Source organism: Athene noctua, chromosome 1, assembly GCF_965140245.1.
Source record: "Athene noctua chromosome 1, bAthNoc1.hap1.1, whole genome shotgun sequence".
Classification (NCBI taxonomy): Eukaryota; Metazoa; Chordata; class Aves; order Strigiformes; family Strigidae; genus Athene; species Athene noctua.
Window position 1 is genome coordinate 12,193,883 of NC_134037.1, and position 13,340 is coordinate 12,207,222.

Genomic DNA, 13,340 nt, shown 5'->3' on the forward strand with positions numbered 1-13,340 from the left:
TTCCATTGTGGTTAGAGGAGAGCTGGGGGGAGGGCATTTGAATCCTGTTTTGAAAAATGTTGTATGCCCTGTTAGAACAAGCTTGTTTAATAAGTACTTGGTGAGATTTTTCCGTCATGGGGCAAGTATCATAAGTTTTTCAGGTGAATTTTAAGGTTGTGGCTTCTTGTGTGTTTAAAAAAAAAAAATCTAAATGTCTTGCAACCTGTGTACTTGAGACATCACCATATTACCTGCTTGTGACTCTCAGTTCTGGCAGCAGACGTAACTGGAAAGAGGTAACTTGTCTGTCTTTCCCCCTCTTTGATTTGAAATAGCTAAGAAGGAATTTTTTGTTACATTCTGCAAGGTGTTTTCATGTAATTTAACTGGAAGGAAAACATTAAGAAATCTTCTGTGATACACTTGAAATCAGTTCCCTAGCTAGAGAGAAGAAAATGTCAGTGTTTAATTTTGCAGATACTTGATTTGTATTTCTAATAGTTTCACTTATGCATGGAATAGGTATCTTAAGGTTATCTCTTGTCAGGACAAGGAGAGTAGTTGCAGTCACCTGACTTGTGCAAACAAGTTTATTTCATGTAGTTTCTCTTTTCAGAGACCCTTCCTTAATCACACTTGCTGTGTTGTGGCATCTGTATAGTTTCTGACCCTTTCACCAACATTTTGAGCTGCAGCTGATAGTTTTAGCTTGTGAGATACTTGACCATTTCCCACCCACTGCATATTGTCTCATGCTGTCAAATTGTGACATGCTACCCCCTCTTTGTGAATTGTGTTAGTTGTGTGTTTAAGTATATTCACAAGCGTGCCTCTGCTTTCTTCAGCTTTTTTTGTGCTTTGACATACTTCTTGAGTTGGTCTTTAAGTTTTCACCCTTTCTGACGTACTCTTTGAATTAGTCTTTACATTTTCTTGATGTCTCCAAATACCTGGCACTCATGCATTGTTGAGCATCTTAATGTGAACGACTACTTTATTCGTACTTTACCAATTCAGTGTCTCATTCTGTCAATCTTTGTCACTTGCTTTATGCTTAGACTGAGAGCTCTTTGAAGCAGAGTCCTTCGTACTCAGTGCTTATTGAGCAGTTGGCTTCTCAACAAAACAGCATGTGGTCAGCTGTGCGTTACCTTTATCTTTGATTTACATAGAGATAAATTATCCTCTGTACTTTTGCAGCAGTAATTCTCTATGCAGAATTGGTTCAGGTCTGCGAGGAATTATCGACAGTGGTGTAAATCTGAATGGTAGCAAATGCTTCTGGAGGTAACGTGGGCTGGAAGCAGCCAGCGCATATTTGTGCACTGTGGAGCCCAACATACCGGGAACCAGAGACCAGAGCTGGCTGCTTACGGAGCCAGTTGAAGTTTCTTTTCATTTTATTCTGCTGTCCTCCAGGTTCTAGGTGGGATTATGAGTGAGGCCTCATTCCAAACATGATTATTATGTGACTGTGGAGTTATGTACCAAAGCTAAAACTTGGTTTAGGCCTTCTAGGACAGTTTTGCGTAGATGTCCAGGAAAAGGTGGTCAGGAAAAGATGGCTGCGTATAGTCATTCGGCCATTTCACATTTGCAGTAGGTTTCTTCATATTTTCTTTCTTCTGTTATTCAAGGTGTCAAGAAAATAAAAATATTTTAAATGTGGATTATTTATTTTGCTTAATCTAAGTTATCTGCAGGTTTAGAATGTAGTTTGCTTTCTTTTTTTCATGTGATTAAAACTAGGGTTTATGAAAATGTATGACACCGCTTTATTGCGTGGAGGAGCTACATTTAGTTTTCTCAACGACCTTGATTTGGTACAGCTTACATTAAAGTCAGGGTGATGGGGGCCCTTGCATCTCTGGAAGTAATGGAATAGTTGAAAGCTTTTTCTCTGGAATTTAGATATCTAATGGAAATTTTGCTTGTAAGATCACCTCCTTATATTTTGTTAGATAGTAATTGAAACATTTGTGGGTCTTTTTGTCCACAGTTACTGTTTCTGCCTACCCTAATTTCTGCTGTTTATATGCAGATAGATGCTTTTACATCGAAGTGATCTTAATTTTTTTGGCTTCTTAAGTGAAAAGGTTTAAAAACTTGGTTTTAAATCCATTGTAACACAGATCTGTTAATGCCAATCTTTGAACTAATTTTTGTTACAAAGCTTACATTACTTCAATTTGAATTGCATATAGCCTACTTTGGTGAAGATTAAGCTACTGGAAACAAAGTCTTTGATGTTGTTTTAGACTTTTTTTTACTTCCTCTGAAGGACTATGCTGGCCAACATTTAATGATATTAATGTCCAAGGCTAAGTTGCTGCTCTTACTGACTTGGGAATGAGGCTTATTGAAGTAGTTTCTTTAGTTTGAAGTAGTTTCTTTAGTTTTATTTACAGTTGGCTGTTTTCTTCAGCTTTTAGGTAATTGTAGAAATCTACAGTTAGTTTAAACACACATATTGTCTATATTCGATCCTTCGAAAACAGCTGAAAAAATTGATAACAGCAGCTTCTTTAAGTGTCCATTCCCCTGCTGTAGACAGATAAAGTATAAAACACATATGCTTCCCTATGGCAATTTAAAAATACATTTAAATAAACATGCTTTAACATTCTTTTGCTGTCCTTGAGGTTGTGCAGAGTTTAAAGGCTCAAAGAATCAAGATAGATTTTGAAGTAGGCTGGCATACATTTGAAACTTTGGTGTATTTCACTGGCATTTTATGGTGGTGATACAGAGAAGTTGTGTGTTTTACCAGCAGCTTTCTTTAGAGTAACTCGTTATTAGTAGTGGAGTGAGAAGTCTAAAAATTCTGAATTTCTTGTTTGTATTATCCACACGCAATTCAATTCATGGCCTGAAAACTAGGCAGTTCCATTTCTGTATTTCTGGTTTTAGCACCTGCTTCGAGAATATCAGACCGTGTTGGTATTCCCCAGGTTCCTCTTGCCTGCTAGAGGAAGAATAAAAAACCACAACACAACTGGTTCCAAGGGTACTGGATTGTGAGGGAGAAGTCACGATGTTAGAAACTTCTAGGTAGGAGAATTACTGGTGGAACTTCAGCTTTTGCATGTAGTGTTCCTGAAAACTATATCCTTGAAGAATGAATGTTATGATAAATGCATCTGCCATATTCAGGAGTAAAGAAAATGAAAGTAAATGCTCTGAAGGGGATTGCTATATATCCAGTATTGCTGGGGATAGGAGGAACTTTTCTGATTTCAGTGCTACAGTAGCACAAAATGAAACGATTTCCTGGAAATTCTGGCTGACTTGCCATTTCCTCAGCCCCACTTTTAAGAAGGGGGGGGGGGGGGGGGGGGGAAGAAGTATGTATATATATATGTATGTACAAAATACTTGTCTTGGTATAAATTATATTGTTTATAAATCAGTTATGTACGATGGGATTCCTTAAAATCACATTCTTTTTAAGGTGGTATTAAAAAATACATAATTTTAAAAATATAAATTTAAAGCTTGTTTTTTACTTTTTGGGTGGGGGAGGAGATACTCGGTTTCAGATTCTCTGGTAGCAAAAAGTGAAAATAATTTAGCTATCTAAAGAAAACACATCAGCAAAACAAAAGTCTTGACTGCAATGTAGAAAGATAATTTATGGAAATTTTTACTTGATTCTAGGCCTGTACATTCTGATTGTTCCAATTCTTGTTAACACATTTAAGAAAAGCTTGTTGTCTGTTAAAATGGAAGTTATGTTTCATTAATCATTACAATATATATTGAGATAAATTGTCCCTAGTTCCTGCTTGTGTGTAGATAAGTTTTGGGTTTATACAGAGTTTTCATCTTCAGAAGAGGCAAAGTTTTAACCCTATTTTTAATAGCTTATTGCCTAGAGAGCACTCAAATTTTTTGTTAAGTTTATAAACTTACTAAAAAAAGGGTTTGAATAAGAGCTAATGATGAAGTAATGAGGGCTGATGTCTCAGAGCAGCAATGCAGCAAATGAATGTCACGCTTCCTTATAGGAATAGCTGTATAGTGTTATTACTGACAAAGTCTGTCAGTGTAGAATGGAACTATAATGGTTAGAAATTTCTCATTAATTCCTCTAAACTTCTGTTACATCACCAATAGCACTTACTACTCTGTTACAGGAGGATTATGCTAACTGACTAGCTTAACAAGAAAAGAGTAGGTTTTTTAAATTAGACAAAAAAGATATGTACATATATTAAGGAATTGGCACCGATTAAATAATAAGCATGCTTAGACAAGAACTGCAACTCAAATTTCATTTCACAGCTTTGTTTTCAAACTTCTGAATATATTTGGTGTCTTCCTCTTTTGTTTGTGGTATATGTGTACAGGAGCATTGAAGTGAGAGATGCAGAGTAATACACGCATGTCTGAGACTGCAGTAAGGGGAAGGTTAATCTTGCCAAACTAGATGGGATTGCACCTAAACTGTTTCACATTGAAGATTAAACCTGTACGTTTTGTTATACAAAAGACAGTTCTTCAGTTCGATTTACATACAGTAAAGGACCAGTTGGCCCCCATTCTGAAGAAATACCTTTTCTTGTAGGTCTTTTAAATAATGAGCTAAAAAATATATGGATAAATATTAATCAATTGTTTTAATTAAAATTTTAAAAGTAACTTCCTGTTTAGAAAAATTGGACAAATTTTTATGGTATTTGAGTTTATTTTGTAAAATTATATATAAAATTTTTATCAACTGTCTCTTCTCTAGACTTTTATTTTGAAAATATCTGCAATGTGTCACCCTGACTTCCTGTTCTGTACATTTCTTAGAAAGTCTTTTGAGTGGATAGTTTCTTACATGATTAAAAGACTTTGTTGAGAAACCTGCAAAGTTATTTAGTGCCCTACTTATGCTTGAATACATCGCTTTAGCTCTTCAAATAGAGCAAACATCATAACTGTTATAAAATCTGGTTTCAGTACAGACACATTATTATTCATTTATTTGAGGCTGGTAGTTCTGCCATTATTTGACTATAGGGTTTAAAATCCTAAATTTGAGGACGCCTGACAGTAGTTTAGAAAAACTTGTGCTAACAGTTCTGCCACTCGGGGCAAAGCTTAAACCTGTTGGGTGGGAAGACAGGCATGAAAGCCTGTGCAAGGGAGAGAGAAATTTCATGTGTGGTGGAAGAGTTCATGTCTGGGAAGAATGAGTGCAATTAACTATTTCCTAGACCATGTTTCATTCTCTAGCTGAGAACAGAACCCAAGGTTCCTGAATCTCGTCAGGCCAGTGAACCATCACATACCTCTGAAACAGGTGGTGAGATGTCTGTCATTTTCCTCTGCTTTTCTTCATGGGAGGTGGTGTCCTGTTGTGCTCTCTCTGTATGGTCTGTTGCAAGTAGATACATAATTTCCAAACTTGGCAGTGATTTTTGAGGTGCTCTGCAGCATAATTATATCTATCTATCTATCTTTGCTGTTGATAAAAACCTAGGAAATTCCTTTTTCCTCTGGGCATCCTTCCAGATTACTGATAGTCCTATTGAAAAGAAAACAAGCAAAAACTTAGTCAGTGTTGTGTATACAAGTGTGAGCTCTTTACGATCACCTTGCGCCATTGTGATGTGGCTTTTTCAGCAGAGTGGGCAGTGTTTTTGCTGAGTAGATATTTTATTCCCCCTCGCCCCCCCGCCTTGCTACATCTTGCAGAAATCCTAACTTGAAATCTCCTATTTTAATTTTTTTCATTGTTAGTGTCCTTGGTTCTGGTAGGATTGCTTCTCAAACTTACAATACAAAGTTCACAAGGAAATAGAAGAACATCAAGATCTAGAGTGATTGCTGAGCCAGGCTGGCTGGATTGACAAACTAAATTTGTTTTTGTTAGAGCATTTGAATTTATTAAGGGACATAGCGTGCAAACGTATAGCTCGGTCTCAGAATATGAGCTAAGAAGCCTAAGATACAGAGACTGAAGAATTATTTCACTTGCCTGCAAGAAGTTTGAGCTGGTTTTATAACACTATTTTTTTAATGCAATTAAAATTGTTAAATACTTATTGGGGGAAGATGTTTTGCTTTTGACATTGTAACTGTGGAATTGTGTGTTAGGACACTAAATTGGTTGTGCTTAGGTGTTTTGACAGAAATGCTTGTTTGGACTGCTTAAGGAGGTTGGACTGCTCCATTTCAGAGTATTTAGTTAAGTCTGCAGTTGCAATACAGCTACATATGGTGCTCAAAAAATGTCACCTCTTCAAAACACAACATACCTGTAGACTTCGAATTACTAGGGGCAGCAGGTTTTATTAACCAATTTAGCAGTAAGTGAACTTTTGGTTCCTTGATGCCTCAAAGAGGTAAAGGAAGATATGTCTAGCCAAAGGCAGCTTTAATCAAACAAATGCCTTGTTTTCTTAAAACGTTACACAAAATATTTAGTATTTTGCAAGTAACGTGTACAAAACATAGTTCAGTTGTGACTCTAGTAGTTGCCAGTTCAGCTGCTGAGCAGCTTTTTTTTATTTGGATGTGCTATCTTCTAAATCAAAATAAGGAAATTTTTGGTAATTTGGCAAAATGTTTTAGAGGAGAAACCTCTTTATACAGCACTGAACTACTATATTTGATAATAGAGGTTTGAGGATTTGCAGTTTAGGCTTGTTATATAGCTTTCCCCTGTTGTTCTTTGTTATAAATCTCTACTAGATTTCTGTATAACATTTTAATTTGTATTAAAATATTTAGAACTTTCTTGCTGGCTACCTATCTGAAATGTTGAATGAGCTTTTTGTATACATAGTCAAGTGTCTGGCATGGCTTTACAAGACAGTGTTTATGTATTGTGTTTTAAAATATAGCCATTTTAGTGCTCTTAAATTAGTTTCAACCTCACTAATAATTCTAAACCTCTACCATATCATACATAAAACAATAAATGTTGCAGAAGAGCCACCCCTGTAGAAAACTACTACAGGTATTTTGCATTAAAGCGTATAGTAAAATAAAGGAAAAGGCTCAAGTGTTTACGATGTGAACAGAAACTTCCTTTTCTTTCCAGTCACTATAATTGCCAAGTGGTTTGTATTGAATTTATGCCCTGGTACGGTAACTTCAAAAGGTGTCATTCTTCTTTTCTTTGTCAGGGAGGTTAGACTTTTCACCTGGGAGGGGTAGGATGAGATTTGGAATTTCTTCATGCAGGGAAAAGTATCTGTACTGCTTTCTGGTTAGCTGGTTTAACCGCTTTTGATTTATAAAATGAAGTCAGTAGCTTTTTTCTTTGGTGGTTGTTCTGTTCTTTTTCTCCAAGTCTTTTTTTCAAAGAAGGTGCTGATTTTTGCTTTTGCAAGAAAATGGTTAGAAGCTTATTTCTGACAGGATTCAAGGTTTTTGGCGAGAGTACTTGGTAGATCTGGATCTAGGTGCCTAGATTCCAGGAACAGATATTATATTTTAAGCAGTGTTTCTTGTGGTAATCCTAGATGACTATCCAGTCAACAGTCCACCTCCTGAATTCTGTCCTGAATTTAGCTGCCACTAAGCAAGTACTCCTACTCCACATTGCTCCAGACCAGTTTCTCCTTGTTGAGTTCCCCATGTCAGATCTAGTGGTCTCACCCCTGTGGTGTTTTAGGCAGGTAGATGATGTCTCTGCCCATGGCAAGGGGGTTGGAACTAGACAATCTTTAAGGTCCCTTCCAACTCAAACCATTCTATGATTCTGATCTGGTGAAATTCTCATGCATGGAAAAAGAAGGAAAAAACCCTTCTGAATCAAACATGTTACTTGATGATTACCAATTTCATTGCGAGGGGAGTGGTAAAAGCTGCTGGGGGAAGGATGGAAGGACTGTCCTATTCATCATTAGCTGGCTAGATGTGCTCAGCTCTGTCATGAACTCAATTTATTGGTTGAACATTGCAGCATTCAGTGTTGAGGATTGTCTTGTGGGCATAGTGTGAAGCAGTAGTGAAATACAGAAAGAAATGAGATAACTACTCTTAACTGGGAGTTTTGACAGAGTAAAGAGGTTTTTGCGTAGGACTAGATTTAAAATAGTTTTGTGAATTTCAAGAGAAGAGAGGGTGTAAACTTTAAGAAGAAAGAGTTTACTAAAAAAGAATATAATTTTATTTTTACTCTTGTTAAAATCTCATTTCTAATGCTGTGATGAAAAATGGACTAATACATGCTGGCACGTTGTATCCAGTTTCTGTGGAAGGGGAAAAACATTAGAATTTGCTATCAGTATGTCAAAGGGGAAAAGTTCATGGATACACTTAAACGGTTCTATTTAACAGCAGTGCGTGAGAAATTGTTATACTTAAAAGACTTCTTTCGTGTGTAGTACCCATTTGTGCATAATTTGGGGGCCCTGTGGAATGATCTGATGTGTATCAGAAGTGTGGAACCATTTCCTGCTTCTCTTAGTTGGAAAGGCTATTAGCATTCAACTCCTGAAAACTAAGATTAGATCTAGCAACTAATCCCCAAAGCAGGTAGGTGGTAAATGGAGAAAGAGGAGTCTTCAGGCTGATTGTCGGGGGAGAAGAAAACAAGAGAAAATATGTAATCAACCAAAACTAGGAAAAAATTGTAAACGTTGAGCAGTATGTGCTGTAGGCCTCTCTTGATGTATGAATTATTCCACATGACAGGGAATGAATGAAAATAGAGAAATTCTTTTTTTAATGTTCTGAATTTGAGGTTAAAAAAGCTTATGTTAAATATATTTTTTTCTGGAGCATATGAATTAGGTGAATGTTGGCATTGAATTAGAGAAAATAAAACTTGTGGTAGTACAGATGATCCTAACCAAAGCTTTTCCTCTGGGGACAGGTCATGTCTTTATATGTAGTACATCTAGCTTTGTTGTTGTCATTCTGGATGTTTTCTTTTGTTGTAGTGACAGGGCTAACATTGAAGAAGGGAGATCTTCAGAAGACATTCACGCTGCCTGTATTTCCTCCAATCTGTAAACTCATCTATGAAACATGTATTCAATATCTGTATTATGTCTGTTGCTACTGCTAGTAGTAGATAACAGTAACTTAAATTTCATGTTTGTAAGAAAGGGGCCAGTAAGAAAAATCAGTATTCAGTGTACTAAAGTTTATTTGCAGTTTCAGAAAAAGTCCGTTTCTTAGAGTTGACTCTGAAGTGCTCAGGAAAAAAAGGAGTTAGCTGTGGTATTACCCTGATTCTTGGATTGTCATTTCTTACAGACTTGGAAATGTGTGTGGCCATGTTTTTGAACTTTGCTGGATTGTGAAAAATAAGCATTTGGTCTTACAGCACAAAAAAACCAAAACAAAACCACCACCACCAATTTAAAAAAAACCCTAAGAAAACAATGAACCCAAACACCAAAAAAACCAACCAACAAACAAACAAAAAAAAAAAACCCAAACCAAAACCAAACAAACAAACAAAAAAAAAAAAAAAACAAAGAAAACCCAACCAAAAACCCACAACTGAAAACTTGCATGTCTTTCAAGACTGGTTGTTTTTTATCTAAGAGTGATTTGGGTAGTGTTTCTTGTAAATATAGTTTGGCAAGCTTTAGCTACAAATTTTTTTTTTAGAGATACTGTTAGAGCATAACCACCTTTTGAGACAGAAGTACCTAGAATACTGTTTGACTGTAATTGAAACTAAAGTGCACAACTTCAGCACGGGTGGTGGCTTATGGTAAGATAATCAAATCTCCTAACCATATACAGAATAAATTCTGTTTTTAGAAACTGTAATGTTCAAATTCAGAAGTCTTCAAAATTGGAATTCCTGATTTTTCTTTCTAAATAATTCCTCTTCTACAGTGAATTTCTTCTGTGTGCATGCACAAATATTTTATTATCCCTTGGAGCTAATAAAAAAGAGCTTCTTTCATATAAATTATAAATGATAGATTTTTTAATTCATTTGGAAAAAAATGTCTTTAGCTTTTTTTAAGGATACATGAAATTCTGATTTCAGTTTTTAAAATAATAAAATCAACCTAATTGACTTTCCAGTGATGCTGACATTTAAAAAGGCCAGGATGCTGATTTCCTTCCTCCTGCCTCCCCCCTTTAATTCACAGTGAAACTAAATTTGCTCTTCAGTAGCTCACTGAAATTGTTGGGAATTGGTTTCAGAATCCATCTTAATTAAAATATTGTTTTTTCTGAGGGAATATTTCTTTGAGCTGTGAAAGTGCTTCCTCAAAAGTACAGAGACACTCAACCTCAGGAGTTAATGGCTTATAGTGATTATGGGGCAATAGCAATATTTTGAGAGTAGAATTCTGAGAATAGAGAGTCTATCGACAGGTAGTTAACCCTCTTCCAACTCTAAGAAAGAATTGGAAAAGCTGTTTGGGCCAGAATGTTAAAAGTGCAAGATTGTTTCTTTGCCTGATATTTGAGGGTATTTTGAAAAGTGATCTTAATGTGTTACCAGCTGTATGCAGTAACTTCATTTTGTTGTATTTGTTAATGTCTAGGTGAAACTTAATCCTTGGGAGAGACTGATACAGGGAGGGAAACTTAAATTTTACTTTGAACTTGAGTAACTTTACCATTCTACCCAGCTGCATCTCATTGTTGAGGTACAAGGGAAGGGTAGAAACAAATCTGAATTTCCCTTTTTTAATTTGTTTTTCCAAGCTCTCATGGCTTTAAAAATTCTTTTTAGAAACTGTTTTCTCAGGAAAGAAGGCACCCAGTTCATTGTGTCTGCATGTCATGGAAAATGAGGTGTATTATTGCTGCAACAACTCTTGCTTTAGTAATATATCTTTCATATTTACCACATAGAAAAAAAGAACACACAGAGAAGGAAGAGTGCTGTTTCCTGGAAGAAACCATGAGAAATTGTGATCATTCTAGTTACTAGATTTTAAAAGCAACATGTCACTAATAGCTTTTGTGATCTGTCTTGCGAGTTTTTCTTTGTTTGCTGCTAAGTGTACTCAGTAACACTGCATCCCAACAGCTCTTTTCCGAAGAATATGTCCAAATCTGCAATTTCACTTTTTTGCATTTGTTGCAAATGTAATGTTGGTCATTGTTTCCGTAGTGAGTGATATCCATCCAGATATACGAAGATAATTTTTAAGTCTCTCAGAATTTCTTGCATGCTATTATATTAGCATGGTTTCATTAAATTAGTCACTAACTGTATCTGTTCATGAAATCTAAACTCATGTTCAGTCTAGACTGAGTAGCAAATTTTGTGTGTGTTTTCAGTTGTCAAAAATCTTGTGAAGTATTACAGACTCAACTTTCAAAAATACATTTGATTAATGGATCGCTCTTTTGTTTTTCTCCCTACAGGTCCGATCTGTGGATGAGATGAATCATGACTTTCAAGCTCTTGCCCTAGAATCTCGGGGAATGGGAGAGGTAATTACTGAGGGCTGAAAATGCAGTTGGTGGTTTGGAAATGTTACAGTTTAAGAAATCTTAAATTATACAACGTGAAGCAAAGACCAAATTGATTTTTTCAGGCAACTGAAGATTTCCATTCTAAGGTGAAGATAAACTGAAGTACTTTGCAGGAACGTGGGGATGGTTGTTGATTGGATCTACTGTGTTACGATGTCAGTCTTATTAGATGACTGATACTCTTGGGGAGGTGACAGGGTAATTTATTTGAAAGTGTGCAATTCTATGAAATGAGGCATGTTTTCAGTGTCACTATCTAAGATAGTGAAACAATTGCTTACTACCTCTGAGAAGCCGAGGAGACTGGAATCTCAAAAAGGTTTGGCTACAGAAAAACAGAAGCCAGCATACCGTAGCAGAAATGTATGGTAATTTACTTTTTTTTTTACTGGTAAATACTCCTTAAAAGAAGATTTTATCCAGGATAAAGAGTGCTCTTACATAATTTAGCTAAAGGGAAGAATTACTTTTTTGACTGGTTTGGTTGTTGTTTTTTTTTTTTTTTTTAAAATCAGTGTACTTTTGAAGGCAGGGGGACATATTAAATCATGGAGGATGAGTTAGCTCCTTCAAAAGCAGTTCCCTGAACTGTTTAGAAAGTAATCAGCATGCTTAGTGTTACTTGCCCTGACAGGACATGGTAATGAAATAAATTCATGTTGAACTAAGAGCACAGCAGTGTGATAGAATGGATGGGTAAAATTCATATTGGTGTTTGTTCTTTTGTCGCACACAAAGTACTCTGAAAGATTGAAAGCAGTGGAAGTGAAGGATGGCACAAACGCCTGGGAATTCAGTTGAGGTATATATGACTGCTTATACACATCTTCGGTTTAGGTTATCTCAGTTTGAGATACTTCTGTATGATTATGATTTTATTTGTTTGTTTTCATGGTATTCTGTGAATCTGTGGATTTAAAAAAAAAAAAAAAAAAAGGCACAGCAAAACCAACACACACACAAAAAAAGCCAGAGTACAGTGATACAGCATCAGAAGTTGATACTATATTGTGACCCTGCACTTACTAGGTTATGTCTTTAATTTCAACAGTGTCTTCCAGGTATCTTGAGGTAGTACGGGTTCACATTGCTAGGTTGACTTACTTCAGTAATTTTCTTAATGAACTGCACAACAGTAAAGTAGTTCTGGAATAGATTCAGTGGCTGCTCTAACCTTTTTGATTATAACCTTCAAAAATATTAAAGGAAAAGTCGTCATAAATACCCTTGTAATCTAGATTTGGTAGTTGTATATTCTTATGTGCTGTCTTCTTTGTGATTTTGATTTTTTTTTTTTTTTTGAATGGTGTGAAAGGGAGGTCATATCAAGTGATCTGCTTCTAGCTATTGGGAAGTTGTTCTTTTCTTCATTTTGTCTGTCAGGATAGATTTTTCTCTGAACTGTAATGAATTTCTTGTTAATTCTAATCCTCCTTTGTCTTTTTTTTTCCTTGACTGGGAATCAATACTTGGTGTTAGGAGGTTGTTACGTCTTACTTTTCACATCATTACTAAAATCAAGACTATGTGAATCCTCAAGCAAGTGTGTCTTCTGTGTGCTAATGCAAAGGAATATAGTCGGTGAAATCTGTCTTCATTGTACCATAGTCCTCAATACTGGGGTCGATACTGGGACTAGTGCTATTTAACATCTTTGTTGGTGACATGGACAGTGGGATTGAGTGCACACTCAGCAATTTGCTGACAACACCAAGCTGTGTGGTGCGGCCAACACGCTGAGGGAAGGGATGTCATCCAGAGGGACCTCAACAGGCTGGAGAGGTGAGGCGAGGCTGTGCAAACCTCATGAAGTTGAACAAGGCCAAGTGCAAGGTCCTGCACATGGGTCAGGGCAATCCCAAGCACAAATACAGTCTGGGTGATGAGTGGATGGAGAGCAGCCCTGCGGAGAAGGACTTGGGGGTATTAGTGGATGGAAAACTGACTGTGAG

General features: G+C 36.3%; 1 protein-coding gene across 8 annotated transcripts in view; it reads left to right on the top strand.

Moving 5' to 3' along the window:
- PUM2 (pumilio RNA binding family member 2) overlaps positions 1–13,340 on the top strand; it is a 70,240-nt gene that overhangs the window by 10,755 nt on the left and 46,145 nt on the right. For 7 of the 8 annotated variants that reach the window (XM_074895575.1, XM_074895577.1, XM_074895580.1 and 4 more), the window contains exon 2: positions 11,278–11,346. In XM_074895575.1, the coding sequence (XP_074751676.1) occupies positions 11,296–11,346 (51 nt within the window). In that variant the 5' untranslated portion in view covers positions 11,278–11,295. Of the gene's footprint in view, positions 1–11,277; positions 11,347–12,549; positions 13,171–13,340 lie in introns of those variants that run through there. The other variant, XM_074895579.1, reaches the window with a different exon arrangement.